This window comes from Neomonachus schauinslandi, chromosome 7 (genome assembly GCF_002201575.2).
Source record: "Neomonachus schauinslandi chromosome 7, ASM220157v2, whole genome shotgun sequence".
Lineage (NCBI taxonomy): Eukaryota > Metazoa > Chordata > Mammalia > Carnivora > Phocidae > Neomonachus > Neomonachus schauinslandi.
In genome coordinates, this window is record NC_058409.1 from 119,037,674 (window position 1) to 119,064,814 (window position 27,141).

Genomic DNA, 27,141 nt, shown 5'->3' on the forward strand with positions numbered 1-27,141 from the left:
GAAATCGTTTTTAGAACATCGATAAAACATCTTTAGAAATTCCTGTAAATGCCTGTTAAAAGCTCATTGACTTTGTTTTTGCCCTTTTCTCTAGACCACACTAGTGAGCAGGAGGGAAAAGCTATTCAGTTATTGCCATGGGAGTCCCTCTGAATTTCCTGTGGTACAAGGGAGATAGTAACTCTGTAGATAAACAAAATGACTCTTGTTTTCTGCCTGCATGCCAAAACATTGAGTCATTTCACCAAAATCAGCTGGGTTGGATGCTTTATTATGAATGAAGAACACTGTGAAATGATTGAGTTTTTTTTGCTGGTTAGCATTTGTTTTGGAGTAATATATACACAGCTTTAGAAGATAACTAAACAGAATAAAAGGAATCTAGTGGGGGCACCTGGGTGGCTCAGTTGGTTAAGCGGCTGCCTTCGGCTCAGGTCATGATCCTGGAGTCCCGGGATCGAGTCCCGCATCGGGCTCCCTGCTCGGCAGGGAGTCTGCTTCTCCCTCTGACCCTCCTCCCTCTCATGTTCTCTGTCTCTCATTCTCTCTCTCACAAATAAATAAAATCTTAAAAAAAAAAATTAAAAAAAAAAAAAGGAATCTAGTGGGATTGAACAGTTTGGCAACTCTGTGCCAAAACTAAATAGAAATAATAGTTTAAAAAGACCTAAGATAATATTAAACTTAATATGAGGAGTAAAACATAATATAAGGAGGAATAGTGAAGCTAAATTAAAAAAAAAGAGACACTTCAAAACCTCAGTGCCTGTCTTCTGAATATACTTCATTTTTTTTTTTTTTAATTTATTTATTTGACAGAGAGAGAGATAGCGACAGCAGGAACACAAACAGGGGGGAGGGAGAGGGAGAAGCAGGCTTCCCGCGGAGCAGGGAGCCCGATGCGGGGCTCGATCCCAGGACCCTGGGATCATAACACCTGAGCCACCCAGACACCCCATGAATCAGCTTCATCTTTAAGCATCCTCATTATCACTACATTTTAGCCACACTGGCCTTCCTTGTGTTTTTGAACACAGTTTTTATACAACTTTGTCCTATGATGCTCTGTCTGAAAAGCTCTTATCTTCTGTTTTCTGATGTCTCTCTTCCTGTCCTTCTTACCTCTACTCACATGTGGTCATCTCTGTGAGTCCCTCTCTGAGCATCCAGTCGAAGGTAGTGCCCCAAAATTAAAACAGTTTGTGGCACCTATCAGACCCTCAAATGAAGCTGTAAACGTAATGAAATTCCGATCAAAATCCCAGCAGGCTTGATTTTGTAGTAATTGACAAGCTTATCCTAAAATTCATATGGAAATGCAAAGAATCTAGACTGGCTAAAACAATTTTATGGACCAAAAAATATGTAGAGAACTTACACTTCTTTATTGCATCAGCACATTCTTGAATGCTGTGCCTTAATAGTGTCATTGTGAGAATGGACATCTACAGATCATGAAAAGAATATAAGGTACAGAAATGACTCACATTTATGTGCTAGTTGATCAGAGTTAAAACATCTGGTTATCAAAAGGCGTAATTAAAAAATGAAAATTCAGGCCACAGACTGGGAGAAAATATCTATAATGCATATATCTGACATAGGACATTTTCCTAGACTACATAAGGCACTCGCACAACTTAGTGGCAAGACACTAGCCAATTAAAGAATGGATACAAAGTTTGACCTGCAGCTTTACAAAAGAAGATACATGAATGGCCAGTAAGCACATGAAAAGCTGCTCAGCATGATTAGTCACCAGGAAACTTCAAATTAAAACCACAGCATACTACTACATAACCACTAGAATGCTCAAATTGAGAAGACTGACAATATCAAGCGAGGATGTGGAGCAACTCAAACTTTCAAGCCATTGTTCATGAAAATGTAGAGTTAAACATACAGCTTACCATACAATCCGGCAGTCTATTCCCTCCAAGGTATTTATTCAGGAGAAAGGAAAACATATATTCACTCAAAGACTTACATAACAATGTTCCTAGTAGTTTTATTATTATTATTTTTTAAGATTTTATTTATTTATTTGACAGAGAGAGAGCACAAGTAGGCAGAGAGGCAGGCAGAGGGAGAGGGAGAAGCAGGCTCCCCGCTGAGCAGGGAGCCCGACGCGGGGCTCTATCCCAGGACCCTGGGATCATGACCTGAGCCGAAGGCAGTGCTCAACCAGCTGAGCCACCCAGGCGCCCCTGTTCCTAGTAGTTTTATTCACAGTGGCCATGAAGTGGAAACAATCAAAATGTCCATCAACAGGTGAATGGATAAATCAGTTGTGGTGTATCTATCCAGTAGTATCCTATGGAGCAAGGAAAAGGAATGATTGATGCATCCAAGAGTTATTATGCTCAGAGAAAGAAATCAGAGTGTATATTATCTGTTTCCTCTGTGTAAATCTCTCTAAAGACAAATCTAATCTATAGTGACAATCCTATTGAGTGATGAAAAGGAGTGATTGGTGCATCAAAAAATCATTATGTTTAGAGAAAGAAGTCAAAGAGGGCATACTGTCTGATTCCATCTATGTAAATCCCTAAATGGAACTCTATAGTGTTTGTCTGGAGCCAGAAATTGGGGTGGGTTGACTGCAAAAGGGCCTAGGGAACATTTTAGGTTAATAAAAATGTTCTTTATTATGAATAGTTGTGGTATTTACATGGGTGTATACATTTGTAAAAACTCATTGAAGGGCATGCTTAAAATGGGTACATGTTTTGGCATCTAGATTATACTCCAGTAAATTTGATTAAAAAAAAAATCAGGGGCGCCTAGGCAACTTGGTGGGTTGAGCATCTGACTCTTGATTTCAGCTTGGGTCATGGCTCAGGGTCACCGTTTAGCCTTTTAAATTATTTCCTGTGCTCCGGGAGCAGTGGCAGAAGTCCCCCGTCTGGAAGTGGGGAGGGGGAATTTTGCAGTTGCACATACTCCCAATTCTCAAGTTAGAATCTCACCTCCTCAAGTTAGCCTCTCAGAGGTTGTATAAAATCATGTCGCCTTTTTTAGTTCTTTTTTTCTCTTTTGTAAAATGATGGTAAAGATAAGTGCATCAGAATATGGAACAGCTTTGAACTTGGAATGAGTACTGATCATCAGAATGGTAGAGAAGTAGGGATGCCTCTAGAGGAATTGCTAGAGATGGAGGAAGGGAGGAAGGTTGATGAAGAGGGAACTGCTTGTACCTAGGATATAAGCTTTTGCCTCCTTGTGATTTTCTTCCTTCCTTCCCTCCTTCCTTCCCTCTCTCCCTCCTTCCTTCCTTTTCTTTCTTTCCTCTGTCTGTCTTTTTTGCACTTAATATTTTCTAATTTAGTTTTATTTAGCACTTAGAGTGTGATCTGAACACATGAAATGTAGCGCAATCCAAGTGTGTTAATGTCATCCTTCCTCAAAAGGCAGCACAAGTTTTTGGCATTATAGTCTCCTGCTGTCAGTTTACTTCATTGGTAACCAGCTACTCTTAGAAAACTTTCGTTTGCAATTGAATGGTTTTTAAGATCTTAAGTTCTAACTTACAGTATTTATGATTCTTTGTAACCAAAAACTGGTGTTCTCTTCTATCTAAACACTAAGTAATTTTGATGCACAGGGACAGTATTGTGAATATAGTGAATAAGAGTGTGGATTTTGAAGTCATTTTACCTCTGTTCAGATCCTAGCTTTATCATGTCTGTCTGTAAAACCTTTGGCAGATTATTAACTTTTTAAGTGTCAATTCCTCATGTGTAAAATGGTAAGACTTCTCTCAGAGACAATTGGGGGATTAAAAGGCAAGTCCATGTGAAAGAGCTTAACATGTCACCTAGCCCCTCAGAAACATTCAATAAATGTACTTCAGGTATTGTATTTTAGGATTTTATATGTGATTGGCACATTTCATGTAATGTTAAGATTTTTTATAAGTTATTTTGTGCAGACACCTTTTTCTAGAATCTTTCCTAACTGGGTTATACCTCTCAGGAGTCACAGTGTGAGTTCCAGCTTTGATATGTTGGCTTTCAAGGTTTCAACCACTAGAGGGTGATGTTTGATCATGCAGCTAAATTGTCTGATTTTCCTCTGTGGAAATTAGTGTATGTGTGTGAAGCAGAAATATAATTAGAATTTACCGTGAATCTTATCTCTTGTCTAGAAAAGGATACGTATCAAAGTGAACGTGAAGGCAGTCTGGCTGTGTGGCACGCATTTTATTGACATCAGCATGGATCTATTTAATGACCGTGATCTTCATTTAGATGACATCTGTTCCTCCCTCTCTTTTGGTTTCTTCTCACTGGTGTACAAATAATACCTTGATAACAACCATTTAAAAAGCTTCCCTTGCCTGCACATGCCCTACCATTTCTTCACTCCCCTTTCACCACAAACTTCATTTCTTGATGAATCATCCTCTGGGTCTATTCCAGTCATGTTTCTATTCCCACTGGTCCCCGCAGCCACTCTTGTGAAGGTTTTATGACCTCTGGTCATCATGTCCCTGTTCCCATTCACAGTACCTGTCATCATTCAGAGTAGTTGACCCCTGTCTTCCTAAATACACTGCTGTCTCATCTACAGCACCACACTCAGGTTTTCTCTTTTGTCTCACTGTCCACTTCTTCATCTTCTTTGCTTCCTCCTCTTGTGTTCATTCTCTAAGTATTGGTGGGCCGCAGTATTTAGGAAGTACTTCTTGTCTTTTCTATATCCTTTTTTCCCCTTCTTAAACTTACATAGTCTCCTCCTTTCAGTACCTCTCTATACCGATAACGACCGAATATGCCTGGAGTGCTGTCTTCCCGCCTGAATTCCGACTCTTAAATCTCCAGAGCTTACTTTAAACCACTTGGATGTCTAATTCGTATCTCAAATCGAACATGTACTAAGGAGAACTCTTGATTTGTCTTGCAAACATCTGGTACATTTTAGTCTTCCCCATGTCAATAAAAGGCATCGCCATTTACCCAGTTACTTAAGCCTAAAGCCAGGAGGCAGCTCCACGGGGTTCTGTGCCAGTACAGAGCTAGTCAGCCCCAGGCACCCCTGACTGCCCGCCCCACCTGCTGTTCTCACGGTCGTAAAGCCCTGGCAGCTGCTGCTGGTCAGCCCAGACAGCCCTCATTCATGGTGCTACCTGACGACCCAGCGATGGTTCACAGCTTGACACTGGCCAGATTGGACCCAGAGGTGCTCTGGAGCAAGTGGTTCACACACTGAGAAGTGTGAAGGGTTAAAACCTCGTGGGGTAGAATTTGGTGGGAGACAGGGTAAGGAAGGGAGCCGGCAGAGAAATTCTTTTCCCTTCTTCCTCTTACTGGACAGTTTCCAAGACACACAGGTTTTGTACAGTCTTCTGAAGAAGTTCTACAAGATTAGCAGTCATCTGTTTGGTTTTGAAGCTGTTGCCAGCTTAGCAGTTGCCTTGTATTTATTCTCCCTCTTTCCTGCCTTACTTCTCTTTTTCCCTCACTCTTCCTTCCCTGGGATCCTGCCCCCCACAAAGAGTAAGCTTCGGCCTCAAGCTCTGTTTCCCAGGGAACCCGAGCTAAGATGGCATCCTGGATTCTTTTCTTTCTTTCTTTCTTTTTTTTTTTTTGCTCCTCATATCCAGGTTAAGTTGACTTTATTTTTGAAACATATTCTAAATCTTCTTTATCCTCTCTGTTTTCATTGCTGTCATTCTAATCTAATCTACTCTCATCTCTTACCTGGGTCATTCAGGTGGTCTCCTAACAGCTTTCCTGTGCTCGTTCTTACCCCTCTACAGACCATTCTCCTCCCTGGGCCTGACTGATCTTTTCAAAATATAAATCATGTCTCTGTGTTGCATCAAATCTCTACAGATTCCTCATCACGCATGCGATTAAAGCCACACTCATACCGTGGCCTCCTAGTTCCTAAGTGATCGGGGCTTTAGTTTGCCTCTTGCAGCTCTCATTCCCCTCCCTCCTCCTACTATATCCGTGCTGGTTGTCTTTCCTTTCCTCCAACAGTCAGGTGTTTGGCCCTCCCTTGCCTCGGGCACTTCCGTTTGTCCAAAATGAACTTTCTCCAGATCTTCACTTAGCTGACTACTTTTTTGTCAGTCAGATCACAGCTCAAATGCCTTTCTAGAGAGATCTTTTCTTACCACGCATTCGGAGTAGCCATCCGGTTACTCCCTTTCACATTCCTCCACTTTTTTTTTTTTTTTAATCCGCACTCATCATATTTTAACGTAGGTTTGTTTTCTTTTTCTGCCTTCTTCCTGCATGCAAACATTCTTGAATGGAAGATCTAGAAAAATAGTAGGGCCATTTTATATCTTGTTGAATGCTGCATCCTCAGTACCTAGACTACCTGGCCCAGAGAGGATGCTTAATAAATATCAAATGAACAAGCTGATAACTGTAGAGCTCATTAAGCTTGAAGCGGTAGTAAATTAGAAGTCTGATTGGGAACCAAGTAGTTAAACACTTTGGCATTGCTGTCGCATAAATGAGTGTACTCACTTGCTTGGCTTGATCACCAGCTGTTCTTGACCTCGGTGTAGGGCTTACCTCATGCTGCCCCTGTGTGATCGCTGTGCCCGTTTTCTTTGCACTAGCTTACCAGCACACGGTTAAGGTTGTCTTTAAACTGGCTGAATCAGACTTTGGTCACTTATTAACCACAGTGACTTTAAACCAAGTTTTTATCTTGTAACACTTCCTATCCAGCAGCTGCAGTAGGGCCGTGTCTGTTCAGTCTGTTCCAAACCGAAGTTGAATTAAGAGATATGCTGGAGCAGTTACGAGAGACCATTGATTATTGGGTGCCAAGTTTCCTGTGTTGCAAAAATGGAGGAACTGGGTGGTGCCACCCTTTGTTTGTAGGCCAGGAGAAGTTTATCAGGGAGAGATGAAAAATGAGGGCGGAAAGGGAATTCAGTAAGCTTATGGTAGTGAAGTAAATGCCCATCAGTTGCTGCTTTTTAGCTGGTGGAAAACCCGCTCACTTGTTCCTTTAAACCTTCGCATGCCCTGTGGGCATAAAGCACATTTCACTTAGCAAAGCCTTCAAAATGAAAGCAGCACCATTGAGGGGGTGGAGTGGACTTTTTTTTTTTTGCCCTCAAATCTGTGTGCCTGTGTTTGTACATGTATATGTTTGTATGCGTATCTGTGTATACCTGCTGCCTAATGAAAAAAACCAGAACCAGTGGTGGTCAGTGTTATCTGAACTTCTCATTTTGTATTTTGCGATAATGTAAGCAACTTGGGGGGTGGGAGGGTGGGGATGGGGGAGGCTGTCCTGTTTCTCAGGAATAACGCTGTTGGCATTTTGGACGGGACAGGTCTTTGTTGATCAAGACTGCCCCTTGTCTTGCCGGTTGTTAGCACCCCCAAACTCTTGTTGCTAGTGCCTCTAAGTCATAATGACAACCAGAACCGCCTCTGTAAATTGATATAAATGCTTGCCATGGGGTGGTAACGGTTCCTGGTTGAGTTAGGCAGAAAATAGGACTGAAGGTGAAAAGGACATTTGACAAACATGACAGATTTTAAGTGGTTGGACCAAGTAATGCAGGGGTTGGCAAACCACAGCCAGTTTTTATAAAGTTTTATTGGACGCAGACATGCACATTTGTTTATGTATTATCTGTGGCTGATTTTTGTGCGACAGCAGAATTGAGCAGTTGTGACGGAGACTGTATGGTCCACAGAGCCTGAAATACTCATTATGTGGTGCTTTACTGGATGGACCTTGGCCTCTGGACCAGCCCCTTTCTCTAAAGCCAGAGACTCCTGAAACCTCACACATCCCAGGGTCTTAAAGTTCTGCTCTACCTAGAATTTTAATCTCTTGGTTCTTTCTACCCCTATTCCCATTCTCCTAGTCTTGGGATTTCTTGTAATTTCTATACCTGGAATGGTAAGCTGGAACAAAGTAAGAATTAAGGTATTTGCTACTTTTGTTTTAGGGTAAAATTTGTTTTCATTTCTTTCCTTTTTTTTTTTTTTTTTTAAAGATTTTTTATTTATTTGACAGAGAGAGACACAGCGAGAGAGGGGAACACAAACAGGGGGAGTGGGAGAGGGAGAAGCAGGCTTCCCGCCGAGCAGGGAGCCCGATGCGGGGCTCGATCCCAGGACCCTGGGATCATGTCCCGAGCCGAAGGCAGATGCTTAACCAACTGAGCCACCCAGGTGTCCCTCTAAAACGTGTTCTGTGTGTCTATTCTTAGACACCAATCTCCTGGTGTGATTATCCACTAAGATAAGAACGGAATTTTAACTTGGTCTTAGAGGAGAGAGAGCCTTTGAATAGTGAAGAGGGGGAGGAAGGAAATCCTAGATATTCATATGTTTGTGTACTGGGGGACCCCCATGAACAAAGAAAGACATGATATGTGGGTGGGGATTGGGCCCATACGCAGCTGAGTGGAGCAGAGTTGTGGGTGGGGGGTAGTAGAAAAAAGATTGGACTGATAAGCTAATACTAGAAGAAATAGATTCACTAGTTTTAAGTCCTATAGAATTGACTGCTACTCCATTTCTTAGAATATTATGAGTAGGAGGATTATTATGAAGGAATAACTTAATTTTTCGGAGAATAGAACATAGCAGATTTGCAAAGTTTTTCATGTTGTGTCTGAAATGACATTTGGAAATATTTAGAGATAGGCTGGAAGCCACCCATAATTTGCCTGAAGAAGTACAAACGCTTTCTTTTTAGGTGACATAGTTACCGATTTTAGATAAAGTATCATTAAAGCTTAGTGGATAATCACACCAGGAGACTATATTTCTTTTTTTTTTTTTTTAAAGATTTTATTTATTTATTCATGAGAGACAGGGAGAGAGAGAGAGAGAGGCAGAGGCAGAGAGAAGGAGGCTCCCCGCCGAGCAGGGAGCCCGATGCGGGACTTGACCCCAGGACCCCAGGATCATGACCTGAGGTGAAAGCAGACGCTTAACCATCTGAGCCACCCAGGCGCCCCAGGAGACTAAATTTCTGGGCTGTATATACTTTTTGTTAAGAACATTATAGGGAATAGCTATAAAGAGTTGAAATGGGTGTTAAGTATTATTGAGTGTCATGTACTTTTTCCCCCCCCCTCCATTATCTGTTACATATGAGTTTTTCTAGTGCTTTTCTGAGATGTATCCTACGTGGTCATGTGGACTTTATACTTTTTAACAAGTTGCTGGATTTGTTAATACTTTGGGATTTTTATGTTTAGCTGATGCACTAGAAAGTCTTCAGTGATTATTAGGATTCTCTTTTTTCAGATAATGTATCTTTCTTAGGACAAAAGCATTCTTTATTGCTAGATTGTCCAAATATGCTGAAACGCATTAGGACTCTTAAGACTACATTTTTAACTGTGGTATTTAAAACTGTGGCTTAGGCAGTGGCAGCTATTTCGTGGTCAGGGCCATAATGTCCTCATTTATCCCACAAAGACTGTTTGCCACTCCTGTGTCTACCTTATTCCTTCAGAAATTATTGATATGTGTTAGGTCCTATCGTGTTAGGTGCTGCACCTGCATATACCGGGGTGTACACAGAGCTTCTGGTTTAAACAGACAGAGAAATAAATGTAAAGTTTCAAGTTCTATAAAGAAAAATAACTGGGTATCATGAGCCAATATTCGCAAGAATGATTTAGGCAAGGGGGTCAGAGTGAGCCTCTCTGACAAAGCACGAAGGCAAGTTGATGGGGTTTAGCTAGGGAAGGGAGTCCTATTTATTATTTTGCCTTTTGCATACTTTGTGATTTTTGTCATATATTTGTCATTAAAATAAAATAAGGTCACTTGCTATAATCCTGCCCATTTATTTACATGTTTTAATTTGATTCAAATTATTCCATGATACTGGAATTAATGTCTAGTGAATTTTATTTTGTGACATTTGTGTGTATGCTCCATGAGTGAATAATAGAGATGGTAAAATAATTTTAAATGATCTCTATATCTGAAGTAGAAATTGGGAGATTAAAATTGTGACTTTTTACTTGTTTTAGAAAACAGGTTGTCTAGCGTGGTAGGGAGGAGAGGGCAGTTGCTTTCAATACAATAACAACTAAGAAACATCCTGCACTAGGTAGGAGTTGGCATCATTGTTTTAATTTGCTTTGGAAAATGATCTTTATTCAGTGTGTGTCCACCTTGATGTAATTTCAGAGCTCCTTCCTACTGTTTGCAGAGGTAATTGATCCACCCTAAGTTGTTTGTTCTCGTCTATAATAAGTTAGACACTTTTAAGATATGTTTGTTCTTTTGTGTAAGTGAATAGTTGAAATTTAAATGATTACTGAAAGTGGACTTTTTGACTTAACCTAATCCTGTGTCCACATAATTTCAATAAGTGATCGTGACTAAAACTCGGAGCAGTTTAGGATTTATTTTTAAAGTCTACTTCTATCTTGTCCCTTGCCTGATAGACTCACACAGGGACTCTGGTCAGAGCAGCATCTCAGCGCTTCTTCCCAATCCATTTCCCCTTCCCCTAAACATGTGTGTTTTGAGAAAATATGCAGTGATTAGGAAGTATGTTTTTTCTCTTTTATTGCCTTTTCATTCTTTTTTCTTTCTTTCTGAGCTTAACTTATGGAAATTAGGTTCCTTATGATGAATGTTCGTTGTATTACTTACACATTATTTTGTCCTTGCTTTCTTCAGAATGCTACTCCAGATGCTAGACAGAGAACTTAAAGTTTTTAACTTACCCATTTTTTTTGGTTTAATTCAGAAAATTGATCATTGTCTAAAAGTTGGACCCTAATTTACCATACAATTGGAAGTCACACAGCTTTCACACAAATTAAATCTATCTAAAACTACTTTCTTTTTTTTTTTTTAAAGATTTTATTTCTTTATTTGACAGAGAGAGAGACAGTGAGAGCAGGAATACAAGCAGGGGGAGGGGGAGAGGGAGAAGCAGGCTTCCCGTGGAACAGGGAGCCCGATGCGGGGCTCGATCCCAGGACGCTGGGATCACGACCTGAGCCGAAGGCAGACGCTTAACGACTGAGCCACCCAGGCGCCCCTAAAACTACTTTCAATATCATTGTAATGTCTGTGTGAAAGCTCTTAAAAAATCAAAGAAGTAAACTAAACTTAATTTCAAATATTATATTCTGAACAAAGGAAAGCCACTTCCAATAAGAAAATATAAACTGAGCCAGAAAAGTTATTTCTATCATGAAACACTTTTGGTTACAATTATTGTAAATATTATTAGAAATACAATATAAAATAAGGTGAAAACTTTAAAGTTATTGATGACATAGTTTTTAATGAGGAAATAAAATTATGAATGTTAATATTAGCTAGGGATTTGCTAAAAATGTAGCTGTATAGAAATAGCTTTTAGAGGAGGCGCCTGGCTGGCTCAGTTGGTAGAACACACAGCTCTTAATCTCAGGGTTGTAAGTTCAACCCCCATATTGGGCGTGGGCCTACTTTAAAAAAAAAAAAAAGAAAGAAAGAAATAGCTTTTAGGAAACTTCTTCTTTTTTTTTTTTTAATTTAAGTAATCTCTATACCCAGCGTGGGATAGAAATAGCATTTAAATTTGTCTTGATATTTCCATATAAGGATGTAAAATTGTTTGATAGAAATCAAATAGAAATCTGTCATGATATTAGTGGAAAGTGATACTCATTTGTGGCTAGTTACATTTTATTTGACATAGAAAAAATGCTATAACATTTCTTCTTAAATACGGTCAACCCTCTTTCATGGGTTCTGCATTTATTTATTTTTTAAAAAGATTTTATTTGAGAGAGAGCGAGCAGGGGGAGAGACAGGGGGAGAGCCAGGGGGAGAGACAGGGGGAGAGCCAGGGGGAGAGGGAGAAGCAAAGTCCCTGCTGAGCCGGGAGCCTGATGCGGGGCTTGATTCCAGGACTCTGGGATCACGACCTGAGCTGAAGGCAGACACTGAACCGACTGAGCCACCCAGGCGCCCCTGGATTCTGCAATTATGAGTTTACCCACTCACTGAAGTATATTGGTAACCTCCAAATCAGTACTCATGGTGCTTTCACAATCATTAATGGCCATGCACAGAGCTGAGAAAAATTTGAGTGCCTGCATGTATGTTCCCAGGTGAGTCACACAAGGTGAAACTGTGCCTCCTTGTTTCAGCTCTTATACTGTAAACAAGTGTCCTTTTTGTGGTTTAAGTTATATTTTCCACATTTATGTGCCTTTTTTCCGTGGTTTTGCTGTTTAAAATGGCCCTCAAATATAGTTCAGAAGTGCTGTCTAGTGTTCCTAAGGACGAGAAGGCTGTGATGTGAATGAGCACAGATTTTACAGAGAAAATACGTGTGTGTTCAGTAAGCTTTGTCCAGGCATGAGTTACAGTGCTATTGGCCGTGAGTTCAATGTTAATGAATCAGCAGTATTTATTAAATAAGATGTCTTTAAACAGAAACACATAAAACAAGGCTATATGTTAATCAGTTGATAAAAATATGACCAGGGGTTTGCAGGAACTTAACCCTGTATTTTCCCTATGAGCAATGATTCAGTATTTGCTAATTTAGTTTTTATAGCGACTTTATAGAACATAACTATGGGAATGAGAATCAGCTATATCTGGAATAAAGCTTTTGAGTTTAGTAGTGTTTTAATGTATGCAACTTTTCTTTTTATCGAGAATTTAAATAATCAGGACAAGTAATTAAAATTTACTCTAAAGCTGTGTAAAATCTGAATCTTTCTGGTTCCCGGTTTTAGAAAGTAAGAGTCTGGATAGTAGAGATCTACTATACAGCCATTTTGTTTTTTAAGGCAGTTCTATACATAATAATACAAAATGATCTCCAAGATATATTAAGTAAAAAGGGCAAGGGAGAGAATGGTGTGTATGTTTAGAATGTTACCATTAATGATGTTTTAAAAGATACATAGGTCCACATGCTTATAAATCTGAAGATTATCTTTGATAGGATATCAAGGAACTGGTAACTGGTTGCCTGTGCGAAAGTGATCTAATAGACCAGAGGACAGAGTGAAGGCAAGATTTACTTTTCATTGTACATATTTTGGGGCACTTGGGTGGTGTAGGTGGTTAAATGTCTGACTCTTGGTTTCGGCTCAGGTCATGATCTCAGGGTTGAGATTGAGCCCAGTGTGGGGCAGCACAGATTCTGCTTAAGATTCTCTGTTTCATCCTCCCCCCTCCACCACCACCTCCCCCAGGGAGCATGCTCTCTTTGTCTAAAAAAAAAAAAAAGCATATTTTCCTTTTTTTTTTTTTTTTGAGTATTTTTTTACCAAATAACAGATGGGTTTTAAAGGTCAGATGCTTAACCCCCTGAGCCACCTAGGTGCCCCAGCAGGTCATATTAATAGAAAATCTGAGGGGGAGGAGCATAGACAAGTAAATATAATATTTATTTCTTTCCTCATTGGCTTTTTTCTTAAAGGAAATTAATGAGAATGTTATCTTAAGTTATACCATCTTTCCTTCTAAAGTGATCTCATTTCCAGTCAGTTTTATATCAAGTATAATACGTGTATATTTGATCTCCAAAATAGTTTTTCTTCTTCAACAATTGTTTGTAGCCCACTTCCTTCCAAAAAGATAATTGCAATGGCCAGAGGGTAATTTTTTCCAGTTTTATTGAGATATAACTGATGCATAACATTATGTAAGTTTAAGATATAGATGATTTAATAAACATATATATTGCAGAATGATTACCACGGTAAAAGGTTAGTTGACATATCCATCACCTCACATAATTGCTTTTTTTGTAGGGTGAGAACATTTTTTTTTTTTAAGATTTTATTTATTTATTTGAGAGAGAGAGAATGAGAGACAGAGAGCACAAGAGCGAAGAGGGTCAGAGGGAGAAGCAGGCCCCCCGCTGAGCAGGGAGTCTGATGTGGGACTCGATCCCCGGACTCCAGGATCATGGTGTGGTGGCAACATTTAAGATTTACTCTCTTAGCAGCTTTTAAGTATAATGTCTAACAGTAGAGGATTCATTTGAATGACTTTTGTATTGAAACAGTAGTAATCAGTCTCTGAGCATTATGCTACAGAAAGAAGCATTTGATAATTTAAAGACATAAAAAATGTTTCATATGTGTGATATACATTAAAACAAACTGAAAGAATATACAATAAAGTGTTAACTATATTAACTATGGTTGTCTTTAATTCTGTGTGGGGGGTATGTGTGTGTATGTGTGCACTTTCCTGTATTTTCTGATTCTTCTCTATTTGTATATTTAGGAAATAATTTTTTTATATCAGAACAATTATATCAAAACAAGTGTCATTTACTTAGGTATAGAATACCAGGAAGACCTGATTTAAGAACATTTTGTATTAAAAAAAATCAAACACTTCATGTAAGCCAACCACGCGTTTTAGTTGGCAGCACAGATTTGCGGTCTTAGGCTGCCGTAATAGATGTACACGTGCGGATCAGAGAAGGAAGAGGCCCCACTGGAATCTGCAGATCCTGCCTTCCCTCTCCTTCCCTTTCTCTCTTATCCGCAAGCTGTGGTCTTTATCCCTTGAGTCCCACCAGTAAAGTTCAGACTTTCTCGTACCTTCTCTGTAAGTTCCTTTTTATCTTCTCCTTTGCTGACTTGAGTACCAGGTGAGGTCCTTACATCTTTTCTCTGCCACCATTCTTTTTTATTTTTTATTTTTTATTTTTTTTTTAAAGATTTTATTTATTTATTTGACAGAGAAAGACACAGCGAGAGAGGGAACACAAACGGGGAGTGGGAGAGGGAGAAGCAGACTCCCTGCCGAGCAGGGAGCCCGATGCGGGACTCGATCCCGGGACTCCAGGATCATGACCTGAGCCGAAAGCAGTCGCTTAACCAACTGAGCCACCCAGGCGCCCCACCATTCTTTTTTAAAATTATGTTTTGCTTAGGGGTGCCTGGGTGGCTCAGTCGTCAAGCGTCTGCCTTCGGCTCAGGTCATGATCCCAGGGTCCTGGGATCGAGCCCCGAGTCAGGCTCCCTGCTCCACAGGAGGCCTGCTTCTCCCTCTCCCACCCCCCCTGCTTGTGTTCCCTCTCTTGCTGTGTCTCTCTCTGTCAAATAAATAAAATCTTAAAAAAAAATAAAATTATGTTTTGCTTAAAGGAAGCTACTTTATATGGGGGGCTGGGAAAGGAAGGACTATAAGAATGGCACCTTTGAGGGGTTAGCACACGAATCCAAACAGTGTGATCTGATAGGTTGTAACCCTGCAGAAACAGCTACTTTTCTGTGACCAGGGGGTTGGAGGGTGGGGAGGGGCAGAGGGAGACAGAGAATCCCTGACTGCAGGGCTCGTTCTCATGACCCTGAGATCATGACCTGAGCTGGAATCCAGAGTCCGATGCTCAACCGACTGAGTCACCCAGGCGCCCCAGTTGATGGTGTTTTAATAGAGGGAATTGATAAATAAGAATTTTGATGGTACCTGAAAAGATACCTTAAATGGCTTACTTTGAAGTGCATTAGGCAGTTTCTAGCTAACATTGACATATGAATTATCTAAAAATAACTGTGAGTTTCAGATTCCCATTGAGGGTAACTAGGGGCCGGCAGCAGGACACAGTGGTTTAACCAGCCCGTGTCTGTCGCCTGCTGAGCACAGAGTTTGTATGGAAAATTGTGTGCCAGCACAGAGTTTGTATGGAAAATTGTGTGCCAGCCACTCACTCCTGTATGGGCCACGCTAATGGGCATAGCCTGACACTGTGCAGAAGTGACGGAATGTGTGGAAAGCAGACGTATGGAGCACTCCAGAGGGAACTCTGAGAGTGAGATGGAGGAAGAGCACTGACAACAGCCGGTGAGACTGCATGTTTCCACTATTACTTTCCCCTTTGGGGACCCTGGCTCTAGATAGATGCTTGAGTTGGGGAAAACCCTTGATAACTAAATCATTTCCAATTGGCAAAGCTCTTAGAGGTTTGATTTGTGGCAAAAATACAGATTCTAAGGGCTACATGCACCCCAGTGTTTATAGCAGCATTATCAACAATAGCCAAACTGTGGAGAGAACCCAAATGTCCATCGAGTGATGAATGGATAAAGAAGATGTGATACCTATCTATCTATCTATTTATCTATCTATCTGTCTATTTTTATTTATATTTATACACACACACACACACACACACACAATGGAATATTACCCAGCCATCAAACAGAATGAAATCTTGCCATTTGCAATGACATTGACGGAGCTAGAGTGCATTATGCTAAGTGAAATAAGTCAGTCACAGAAAAACAAATACCATATGATCTCACTCCTATGTGGAATTTAAGAAAGAAAACATGAATGTATGGGAAGGGGGAAAAGAGAAAAAGGAGAGAAGGAAACAAGCCATAAGAGACTCAACGATAGGGGCGCCCGGGTGGCTCAGTTGGTTAAGCGACTGCCTTCGGCTCAGGAGTCCCGGGATCGAGTCCCGGGATCGAGTCCCGCATCGGGCTCCCTGCTCAGCGGGGGGTCTGCTTCTCCCTCTGCCCTCTTCCCTCTCGTGCTCTCTGTCTCTCATTCTCTCTCTCTCAAATAAAAATAAATCTTTAAAAAAAAAAAAAAAGAGACTCAACGATAGAGAACAAACTGAGGGTTAATTGAGGGGGGGGTGTGGGGCAAACGAAATGGGTGATGGGTATTAAGGAGGGCACTTGTTATGATGAGCACTGGGTGTTCTATGTAAGTGATGAATCACTGAATTCTACTCCAGAAACCAATATTGCACTGTATGTTAACTACCTAAAAATTTTTAAAAAAGAATATTTCTTTTTTTTCCTTTTATTTTGCTTATTTATTTTTTAAAGATTTTATTTATTTGAGAGAGAGAGAGAATGAGAGAGAGCACATGAGAGGGGGGAGGGTCAGAGGGAGAAGCAGACTCCCCGCCGAGCAGGGAGCCCGATGCTCGACTTGATCCAGGGACTCCAGGATCATGACCTGAGCTGAAGGCAGTCGCTTAACCAACTGAGCCACCCAGGTGCCCTCTTTTTTTTTTTTTTAAAGATTTTATTTATTTTAGGGAGAGAGCAGGAACAGGGGGGCATGGCAGAGGGAGAAGCAGACTCCCCGCTGAGCAGGGAGCCCCATGTGGGGCTCCATCCCAGGACCCTGAGATCATGACCTGAGCTGAAGGCAGACGCTTAACCGACCGAGCCACCGAGCCACCTAGGCTTCCCCCAGAAAGAATATTTCTGATGCAGGCAGAAGCAGGGAGAAACACCGCAGTGTAGTAGCACATCATAAAAATGAAGTGAATAATGGTCACACGGTGTTCCTAAAATTCTAGTAGTCTTTCACCCAGAATTAAACACAGTGTTCAAACAGGTAACTTTTCAGTGCTCAGCAGGGGCCCCTGTTAGGGAAGAAGATATTAACTGTGGTCTAGGCAGGAGTTCTGATAGCCATGTCTACATTTTCGGATTGGTTTGCTTGGAAGCAAAGACTGTCCGCTTTTGCAGGGGGGATCTGAAGCGTGTAACTCTACACAGCCGGCTACTACAAAGCAGCAATAGCCACTAGTATGGCCTTTCATGGCCTCAGGCAGGATGTGTAAAGCACACTCCCACCATGTTCACCCTCACCCTGCTGCTAGCCATGGAGTTGGCTCTGTGGTAGACTTAGTTTCAGGTGTCTATAGCCTGTTTGTCATTTGCCAAGATGGCATGAGACCCCTGGAAATGGAACTGCCTATTCATATTCCTTGCTAGTCAAGGAACTGTCTAGTCAGGTGAAAACAGGATGTACTTTTTTATGTTCTTCAACTTTGCATTTTCTCCCAAATGTCGCCTTTATTTCTTTATTTCATTGTCCTCTGTTTAAATAATAATCAGTGCATATTGGCCCACATTTTGGTTGTTGTGTTTGGTTTGGATCTTCACATATTCAAGTAGGAAATTATGCAGAAGAACACATACAGAGGAAATGAAGGGTCTGGAAAACAGGTAACAATGAGTGATTCAAGAGAAGATTGTAGATGATAGGTCTTAATATGCTTTGAAAGATATTATCAATGGTTCACAACCTTGGTGTTTATTAGCATTTCCTGGTTCAAAAAATACAGGTGCCTGGGCCCTCCTACGAGAATATCTGTTTTAGTTGAGCTGAGGCAAGGGCCAGCTCTGTGTGTGTGTGTGTGGGATTCACTTCTACAATCTCCCTAGATCATTCTGGTGTAGCCAAGAATCAAAACTAGTGGATTACATATTTTCTGTTTAGCTTGAGAAAGCAGAATTAGTAGCACTGGGGGAAAGGTACAGAATAGAAAGTTTCAGCTCATCATCATGGAAAATATTCTGGTAAATAGAACTTTCTCTTTCTAGAGATATTCAAGTATACATGAGTTAACCACTTGTGAAGGATGCTGTGAAAATGCCTGCTTGAGATAACACGGAGGACTTCGTCATTCCTTAATTTTATTTAAAAAAGAAAGTGCTGCAGTGCTTCTGCAGATTTGGCATGTGATGTGCTAAGATCAGTTTTAGGCAGAATGAGTTTGAAGTATCTTCGTGGAGATGTTAGTTGACCATATGGCTCTGGAGCTCACAAGAAAAACCTGACTAGGAGGACATCAGTGGAAAGGTGGTAGTGGAGATCACCATCTCTAAACTGTTTTCCATTCATTTTACCCATTTTTTATAAGCTTACCATGTATTAATAGTGATGAAAAGATATTATAGTTCCTGAGCTCATGGAATTTACAGACAAGGAAACTTAAAACTGAAGAATCTTTTTTTTTTTTTTCAGGATTTATCTATTTATTTTAGAGAAAGCGCAAGTTGGGGGGCGGGGGGTGGAGGGGCAGAGGGAGAGAGAATCCTCAAGCAGACTCCCTGCTGAGTGCAGGGACTGATGCAGGGCTCAGTCCCATGACCTTGAGATCATGACCTGAGCCGAAATCAAGAGTTGGACATTCAACAAACTGAGCCACCCCTGTGCCCGAAAACTGGAGTCTTTACACAATCAACAGGCTTAAACTTCTTAAAGTGTTCTGTGTCAGCTAGATTGTTTCAGTAGAGCCCAGGATTGCAACTGGATTGTAAATTCCCCAGAAAAGTCCTTTGTGGTACTTCTAACTTGTATGACAACATTTGCAGACATTGAGGTTGATGAAAAAGGGAAATTTTGGTAGTGATTTCTCAGCCCAGAAAGTAAAATTGGGGAAAGATTTCTAAGATCTCTTTTATTTATATTTGTCTTTTTCTCTTTTGCTGTCCTTTCCCTTTGGAATTTTTCTTGCTTTTGTAACATTATTATTAGTGTCAGTTCTTGAATAGAGCTATTTCTTGATATACAATTATTCCTTAGTACCTGATTTTAAAATTTGGTCATGTACTTTCAAGGACTTACTAAAAATATGATGCTAATGTAACTTAACCACAGATATCGAGAGGCAATTCAAAAATGGGATGAAGCACTGCAGTTAACCCCAGATGATGCCACCCTGTATGAGATGAAATCGCAGGTAATGATTATGAAGAATTTCATTTGCATTATGAAATCTCCTGTGTTGTGTTCATATGTGTTTGGTGAACAGTAATGAACCAAAATGGCATTTCTTTCCATTTTCTTTGTTGAATATGTCTTTTTCAAATTTGTCAACATTTCCTTTCTTAAATATGTTACTGTATTATTATTATTGGTGGGCCCTGGGTGAAATATTATCACCATATTATTTATGGCTCTGCCTTTTGCATGACATTAGAAATTCATTTATTTTCACAATGAAGTTAACTTATTTTAACCTATGGTAAGATATGAAAAGAAGGCTATCTTTTAGGAAGTCACTGGTGATTTCTTAAATAAATGAAATGTGTTTGCTTTCCTTGGAAATTAATTGTAGTGGACTGAGCAATAGCTTTGTTTCTTCAGAATAAGGATGGTTGGACTCTGAATGATGATATTTCTCTAAAAATGGCCCAGTCCTTAGCAAAAGGTCAGAATAGACTCAAATTTTTAATAGTTTAAAAATAACACTTGAATTTTTAAAAATACATTTCTGTTATTTTGTGGGAAAGTCTATAAAGAAAATCTCTGAGCACTTGGATTAAGTTATCCAAAAGACTTTAAAATCACTAATGGAATATCAAACATATTTTGGCAGGGAATAGTTACAATTCAGCCTTGATCTACACACCTTACTGATATCTTCCAGATGATGATCTCAAACATAAGGGACATTCTTTATCAGCTTTGATTTTAGTTTATCCAAGAAAACCCCAAATAAATTATGTCCGCTGAATGAAGTGTTGTTGAAGACCTTCATTTGGTTAAGTCTTTAACTTTCAGTCTTGACTACGTATATATTAAAGACAGTGTTTGTGGTAAACTATATGAAATAAATTAATGTGTAACCTGATAATGATAGTTGTGTTACAGATCTTGTGAAATGTGAATGGTCCCAAAGATGATAGATAAAATCTAGCCCTTTCCCATAGACTGAAGCGGTAGGTTCTGGCACTCCCTATTTTTCTCTTTGTATGGTTTGAAGAATGCAGTTGTGGGGAGGCCGGTGGAGTGTTTAAATGATTTTTGTAGCAGGAAGATGTTCATAGGATGGGTGGTTGAGCAAAAAAAGACCTGGGGTCCCCTGAAAACCACATTGTAAATAGAATAATCAGAAGTGGAATTAAGAGTTCAAATACCTGTGAGCCACCATGGCTAGATCATGACCACCTTATTTTAACCAGATGGACAGCAGGGTTCAATAACTGAAAAGGGGATAGTTTACATTTTCATAGTTATTTTAGAAATAGGAAGAAGAATAGTTGTTCCTGACCCTGCATGGCGAAGGAGTGGGTCAGAACCACTGAGATGCTATATTTACCAGACTAAAAATATTTTTTTAAAAATGAAAAGTTTACATATGGTTATTCATTAGTAGTTTGCTAGTTTATGAATATTACTGACAGGTTTTGTTTCTTTTTTTTTGGCTATAGGTCCTAATGTCTCTTCATGAAATGTTCCCAGCAGTACATGCAGCTGAAATGGCTGTCCAGAGAAATCCACATTCATGGGAATCTTGGCAAACTTTGGGCCGTGCTCAGCTTGGATTAGGAGAGATAGTCCTGGTAAGGAAGTTAGATTGTTATAATGACAAAATTTTATTCTGACATGTTTTTGATTAGCTGAACCAAAAAGTAAATAGCCATTTATCATATCTATGCAAAAAGTAAATAACAAATTACTTCTTAAAAGTATTAAGCCATAGGGGTGCTTGGGTGGCTCAGTTGTTAAGCGTCTGCCTTTGGCTCAGGTCATGGTCCCAGGGTCCTGGGATCAAGCCCTGCATCGGGCTCCCTGCTCAGCGGAAAGCCTGCTTCTCACTCTCCCACGCCCCCTGCTTGTGTTCCCTCTCTTGCTGTGTCTCTCTCTGTCAAATAAATAAATAAAATCTTAAAAAAAAAAAAAATATTAAGCCATAGACACAGATCAAAGTTATTATTGAACATCTTTTTCCGTTATAAACATCAGTTATATTAGAGTCAGAATATCTTTTGCAGGGGGTGCCCGGGTGGTTCAGTTGGTTAAGTGTCCGACTCTTGGTTTTGGTTCAGATCATGATCTCATGGGTTGTGAGATTGAGCCCTCTGGCAGGCTCTGTGCTCAGTGGGGAGTCTACTTGAGAATCTCTCCCTCTGTCCTTCCCACTCTCTCTCTCTCTAAAATAAATAAAATCTTTAAAAAAAAAAAGAATTTTTTTTCAGGTATTAGGTAGCACAGGCTGAATAGATGAGAATTGACTATGACAGTTATCCTGTTTTTGTTTTTGTTTTGGTCGCTATCTTCCTAAAGAGTGTTTTCAAATCTAATACAGTAGTGCCAGATTTTCTGTTTGTCTTAATTAAGATTTTGCATGGCTTTATTTGCCTTTCACAGTTAGAAAAGAAAACAATAAATAAAAAATTAAAAATAGTTTCTTTAAAGGCTAATGAAATGACTGGTAAACCCTGAATTTACCTTTACTAGCAATGGCTTAAGTTATGGATAAGTTGGATTTTTCTGATAAATATATTATTTCTGATTACCAAAAAAAGGTGTTTGTCAAATTCTCAGAAATAATAAGTAAAGAATTTTGATGAGAGAATAATTGGTGTCAAGTAACTTGTAAACATTATAATTTGAAATGAGATTCACAGTGATGGAAACCAGATGAACCAAAGTCCATTTTCTTTTCTTTTCTTTTTTTTTTTTACCTGAAGACTTAAATCATACTGGAGTTGGAAAAAAGAAATTCATGGTATTTTGTTTTCTAATGGGTTAACAGGAAAACAAACAAAGCCTATCACATAATACTTTCCCCCCATTTCTGCTTTATTTAAAAGCTTACAAAGCATTATCTCTTTTGCTTGTTAAGTATCTATGGTAATGGGAATAAATCTGTAGGATTTAATGTTTAGCAAAGATTGTCCTATAAAGAAAGAAAATACTGCGGGTGACATTGTAGGATATTTTCAGTCAATCAGTAAAAGTAAATTTGTTTAAGATTTTAAGTTTTTTTGAATAAGGGAACGAGTTGGTCAGCTGTTATTTTTTTTCCTGTTGATATGGTTATGTCCATTAAAATTATGAAATTCTTGGAGGGGTTAAAAGTGGTATTTTTTTCCTCACTTAATGTAATTTTTAGGGCTGTACTTGGAAAAATCTAAATTTGTAATTTTTATGTAAACTTAAGCTATTCTTTTGAAAGACTGAAATGGTAAGAAAAAAATAACTTTACTCAAAATGTCATAAGGAAGGGTCACTATGAAAAATATATTGAAAGCAAGCTAAAAAATATTAACATCTAACCATTCTTCCGATATTTGCATATATTTGGACAAAAACACAAGAAAATACATGGATAAATAGAACAGGTAGTACATTAAAAGTCAGTAGGTGGGGGGCGCCTGGGTGGCTCAGTTGGTTAAGCGACTGCCTTCGGCTCAGGTCATGATCCTGGAGTCCCTGGATTGAGTCCCACATCGGGCTCCCTGCTCGGCAGGGAGTCTGCTTCTCCCTCTGACCCTCCTCCCTCTCATGCTCTCTGTCTCTCATTCTCTCTGTCTCCAATAAATAAATAAAATCTTTAAAAAAAAAAAAAGTCAGTAGGTGGGGATAGACCCAGGAGTAATTATTTAGGTTTTTACATAGACTTGGGTGTTGTAAGTGATGAATCATTAAATTCTACACCTAAAACTTAATATTACACTATATGTTAACTAACTGGAATGTAAATAAAAACTTGAAACTTAAAAAAAGAGAGTTGGGTGTTGGAAAACAATGATTAGCTTAGTTTGTTCTTCATTTTCTAATTGTTTGAGGTGTAAAATTAGCTTTTTAATTGAGATCTTTCTTGTATAAACTTCCCTCTTAGTTCTGCTTTTGCTGCGTCCATAAGTTTTAGTATGTTATATGTTCATTCTTGTTTGTCTCCAGATGTTTTCTCATTTCCCTTTTGACTTCTTTGACTCATTGGTTGTTTAAGATTGTGTTGTTTAGTTTCTGCTTATTTGTGAATTTCCTGGTTTTTCTTCTGTTATTGATTTCTGGTTTTATTCCGTTGTCATTAGAAAAGATACTTGGTATGATTTCAGTCACCTTAAATTTGTTAAGACTTGTTCTGTGACCTGACATGTGATCTCTCCTGGAAAATGTTCTGTTTGTATTTGAGAATAGTATGTACTCTGATGCTGTTGAGAGGAATGTTTTGTCTATGTCTGTTAGGCCCCTTTGATCTATAGTGTTGTTCAGGTCCTCTGTTCCCTTAGTGATCTTCTGTCTGGGTGTTGGATCCATTGCTGAAAGTTAGGTATTGCAGTCTCCTGCTATTTATTTCTGTCAGTTTCTCACTTCAGTTCTGTCCATGTTTGCTTTATACATATAGGTGTTCTGATGTTGGAATGAATATATTTTATAATGATTATATCTCCCTGGTGAATTGACCCTTTTATCATTCTATAATGTCCTTCTTTGTCTCTTGTGACAGTCAATATATGTTAGCATTATTTGAATCTAAGCTCTTGGTGTTAAAGGTAGGCATTCCGGTACCTTCCTGATCATGCTTTAGCCAAGAAATCTCTAGATTCTTATATCTCCTGGCCTGCAGAAGCAGAACAATGCATTTGCCTTGTCTTGAACTATAATAGCATTACCTGTACTTTAATGGACTTGGAGTCCTCAGCAGCAATTTGTCCGGCACTTTCTTTCACACTTCTTTAACTTTTTTTTTCCCATGATAATCATCATCCAGCTTTTAGGGTACAGCCCTAATTTCTATCCTTACATTCTAATATGTTTAAAAAATATATATATATATATATATATATTTTTTAAAGAGATAGAGATAGATATTATGGATTATATTAAATCCACTCATTTTTTTAAAACAAAGCAAAAAAAAAAAAAACTTTGATTTTTTTTTTTTTTTAACTCCCCTAGGCAATTCGAAGTTTTCAGGTCGCCCTTCACATCTATCCAATGAACCCTGAAATATGGAAAGAAGACCTTTCTTGGGCAAGAACACTCCAGGAGCAGCAGAAGGTAGCACAGAAGATTAAAAAGCGTGAAGCATCAGTGGAAGTAACCCATTTCTCACCAAAGTCCATTCCTGACTATGACTTTGAAAGTGATGAGATTGTTGCTGTTTGTGCGGCGATTGCTGAGAAACAGAAGACGGTTCCAGCAAGTAAAACAATGGTTATTGTGTCGGCTTCTGGGACTGTAGAGACCGTCACTGAGAAGGAAGATGGTGCTGCACCACCAGATGGCTCTGTTTTCATCAAAGCCCGATGAAGTAGCGGGAATCCTTTAATCTGTCTTTTTGATTGCCACTTAAAATTTTAGGCATAAGGACGTTAACTGTGGAGAAACAGAGCAAAATTCCTGTTTGTAAAGTGAGTTTCGCAGATGAGACATATAAAAACTAAACGGTAGAATTACTGTACAGTGTTTGGATGCTTTGATAAGTTATGATTTAAACTTCTTAAGATTAGAAATCTGAGTACGGTGGCTTTTGATTAATAAACTTAATGTAATCCAAAAATATAAGTGAATGCATTTTAAAGACACAACTTGAAAAGTGAATTCTCTACTAGTGAATCACTTGATGGCCAGTGTTATTAAAATGCTGACTTGTTGACTTTTGTTTCATGATAAAGGAAGTCGGTGATTTCTTTCCCTCCTTAGAAATATACTGCTCTTGTTCTTTACTCTTCTGTTTTTCCGGTTGCATTAGAGTCTGTCACAAAGCTTAAATATCTTTGACATTCATTTTGATTCAAAGTTGTCATTTGGTTATATGTGGGATCTTTGAAAGTTTGACTGAAAATGCATGCAAGTGTGTACATTCTAAACATTTTCGAAGTTTCTCTGAATTCTGATTTGTGCTTATATTTTGACTTTAAGATTATTATGAAAATAGTAGTTGCCTCTTTCAGTATTAGGTATGTAAAATACTGATAAATGTCAGAATGATGGTTTTATTTTTTTAGTTGTTAAAGTGGATAGTGTTCCTTTCCACAGGTAGGTCATGTTTCAGATGTGCATTTTTAAAAAATGAATGGCTTTTATAGATGTGTCATAACAAATTGTACTACTGTGTTGTCCCAGTCAAAAGCAGTATTTTCTTCTCCTTATTTTTAAAAGCTTAAAAACTCTAAAAATATCTTTTGCTTATAACTTTCCAGCTAATGGTTTGGAAGTCCTTTTCTAGATAACTTTTTTGCAACTACTCAATTAAATTAGTTTCAATTTTAATAGCTAGATTATATCTTTCTAAAAATAAAAAAGTAAGGATGTTAATGAGTGCCAGTGAATGAATAATTTAGGCACAACATACATAGAAACTGAAACGTGACTATGGTACAGTATGTGAGTAGAGAAGGATATATTTAAAGAAATATTTCATTGAAAGGCCACAGTTGTATTCACAAATCAAAACTGTCATTGCTAATGTGAATTATTATTTTTATACTACATATATTGTAGTACAATTATATAGACTACTGGGTACTGTTACTTCTGACACTCAGGAAGCTATTATTGCTGTAAAATTAATTTTACCCTTGTTAGAAATGAAAGTAAGCTATTTTATTTTAAGGAACCTTACCTTAACCTGTTGGAGCATGTGAGTAATGGTCGACATTTTTCTGAGATGATTTTTTTTTTCCTTTTTAAATTTTTATTTAAATTCTAGTTAATTGACATACAGTGTAATACTGGTTTCAGGAGTAGAATTCAGTGATTCATCACTTACATACAACACCCAGTACTCATCATTACAAGTGCCCTCCTTAATGCTCATCATCCATCTAGCCCATCCCCCACTCTCTGAGATGATTTAAAAATTTTTTCCTTTAGTGGAATGCTTACCTCTTCTTTTTCAGAGTATTGTATTTTCCCCAAAGTTACATCAGAAAGTTAGCTCTGGTTAGAGAGGTTAGTTTTAGAGTAATCCAAAAAACAAATACTAATTACATTTTATTTCATTTAATAAAGGATATTCTCTCAGGGTAGATACTTGGGCATCTACAGAAGTGAGCATTCACCCTTTGGTATGTTGTTTGGAGTATTGGGTTTTTGTTTATCGTGTAATTTGTGAATAAATAGTTTTTTTTCCCTGCATTTTAAAGATTTGCCTCTTTGTATTGTTAGCTTTTGAAAAATTAGATTTATTTATTTAATTTCTTTGTTATGTGGGAATAAAATATGTAAAGCACCTTGGATGGTATCTTGCATAGGATGCACTCAGTAAATGTTAGCTATTTCTATGAAGAACTTGAATTAGTTTGGAGATATTTAACCTCAGTTTCTTCTGATTTTAAGAAGGTAGGAGAACTTTGTAATCTTTATCTGAAAGTGAGGAGTCACTACTTTTGATATTGTAGGACAGATGGTTATCAGTTGGGGTTATTCTTGTCATAAATTCTATCTCAACCCTAAAAGAGGCAAGACCCAGGATGGAGGGCATGTAGCCACAAGATTCTGTTAAAGAACCTAGTGTTTTTCCTATTGATATCGGTAGGCCAGATTAGTCTTTTCCTTACTCAGATATAAGACATAAGTTGGAAGACATAAAATGGAGAGAAAAGGAATAATGAATTATGAAGAAGGAAGGCAGCTCATTTATTCATGCCCCAGAAGATGCTCAGCTAACACTCTTCTATGTGTGAAGAGAAAAATGCAT

At 38.7% G+C, this 27,141-nt stretch overlaps 1 protein-coding gene across 2 annotated transcripts in view; it reads left to right on the forward strand.

Moving 5' to 3' along the window:
• Positions 1-25,128, forward strand: part of TTC33 (tetratricopeptide repeat domain 33) — a 32,542-nt gene extending 7,414 nt beyond the window's left edge. For both annotated transcript variants that reach the window (XM_021696452.2, XM_021696443.1), the window contains exons 3-5: positions 19,359-19,440; positions 20,915-21,046; positions 24,396-25,128. In XM_021696452.2, coding sequence (XP_021552127.1) covers positions 19,359-19,440; positions 20,915-21,046; positions 24,396-24,749 — 568 coding nt within the window. In that variant the 3' untranslated portion in view covers positions 24,750-25,128. The remainder of the gene's footprint in view (positions 1-19,358; positions 19,441-20,914; positions 21,047-24,395) is intronic.
• The last annotated feature ends 2,013 nt before the right edge of the window (positions 25,129-27,141 follow it).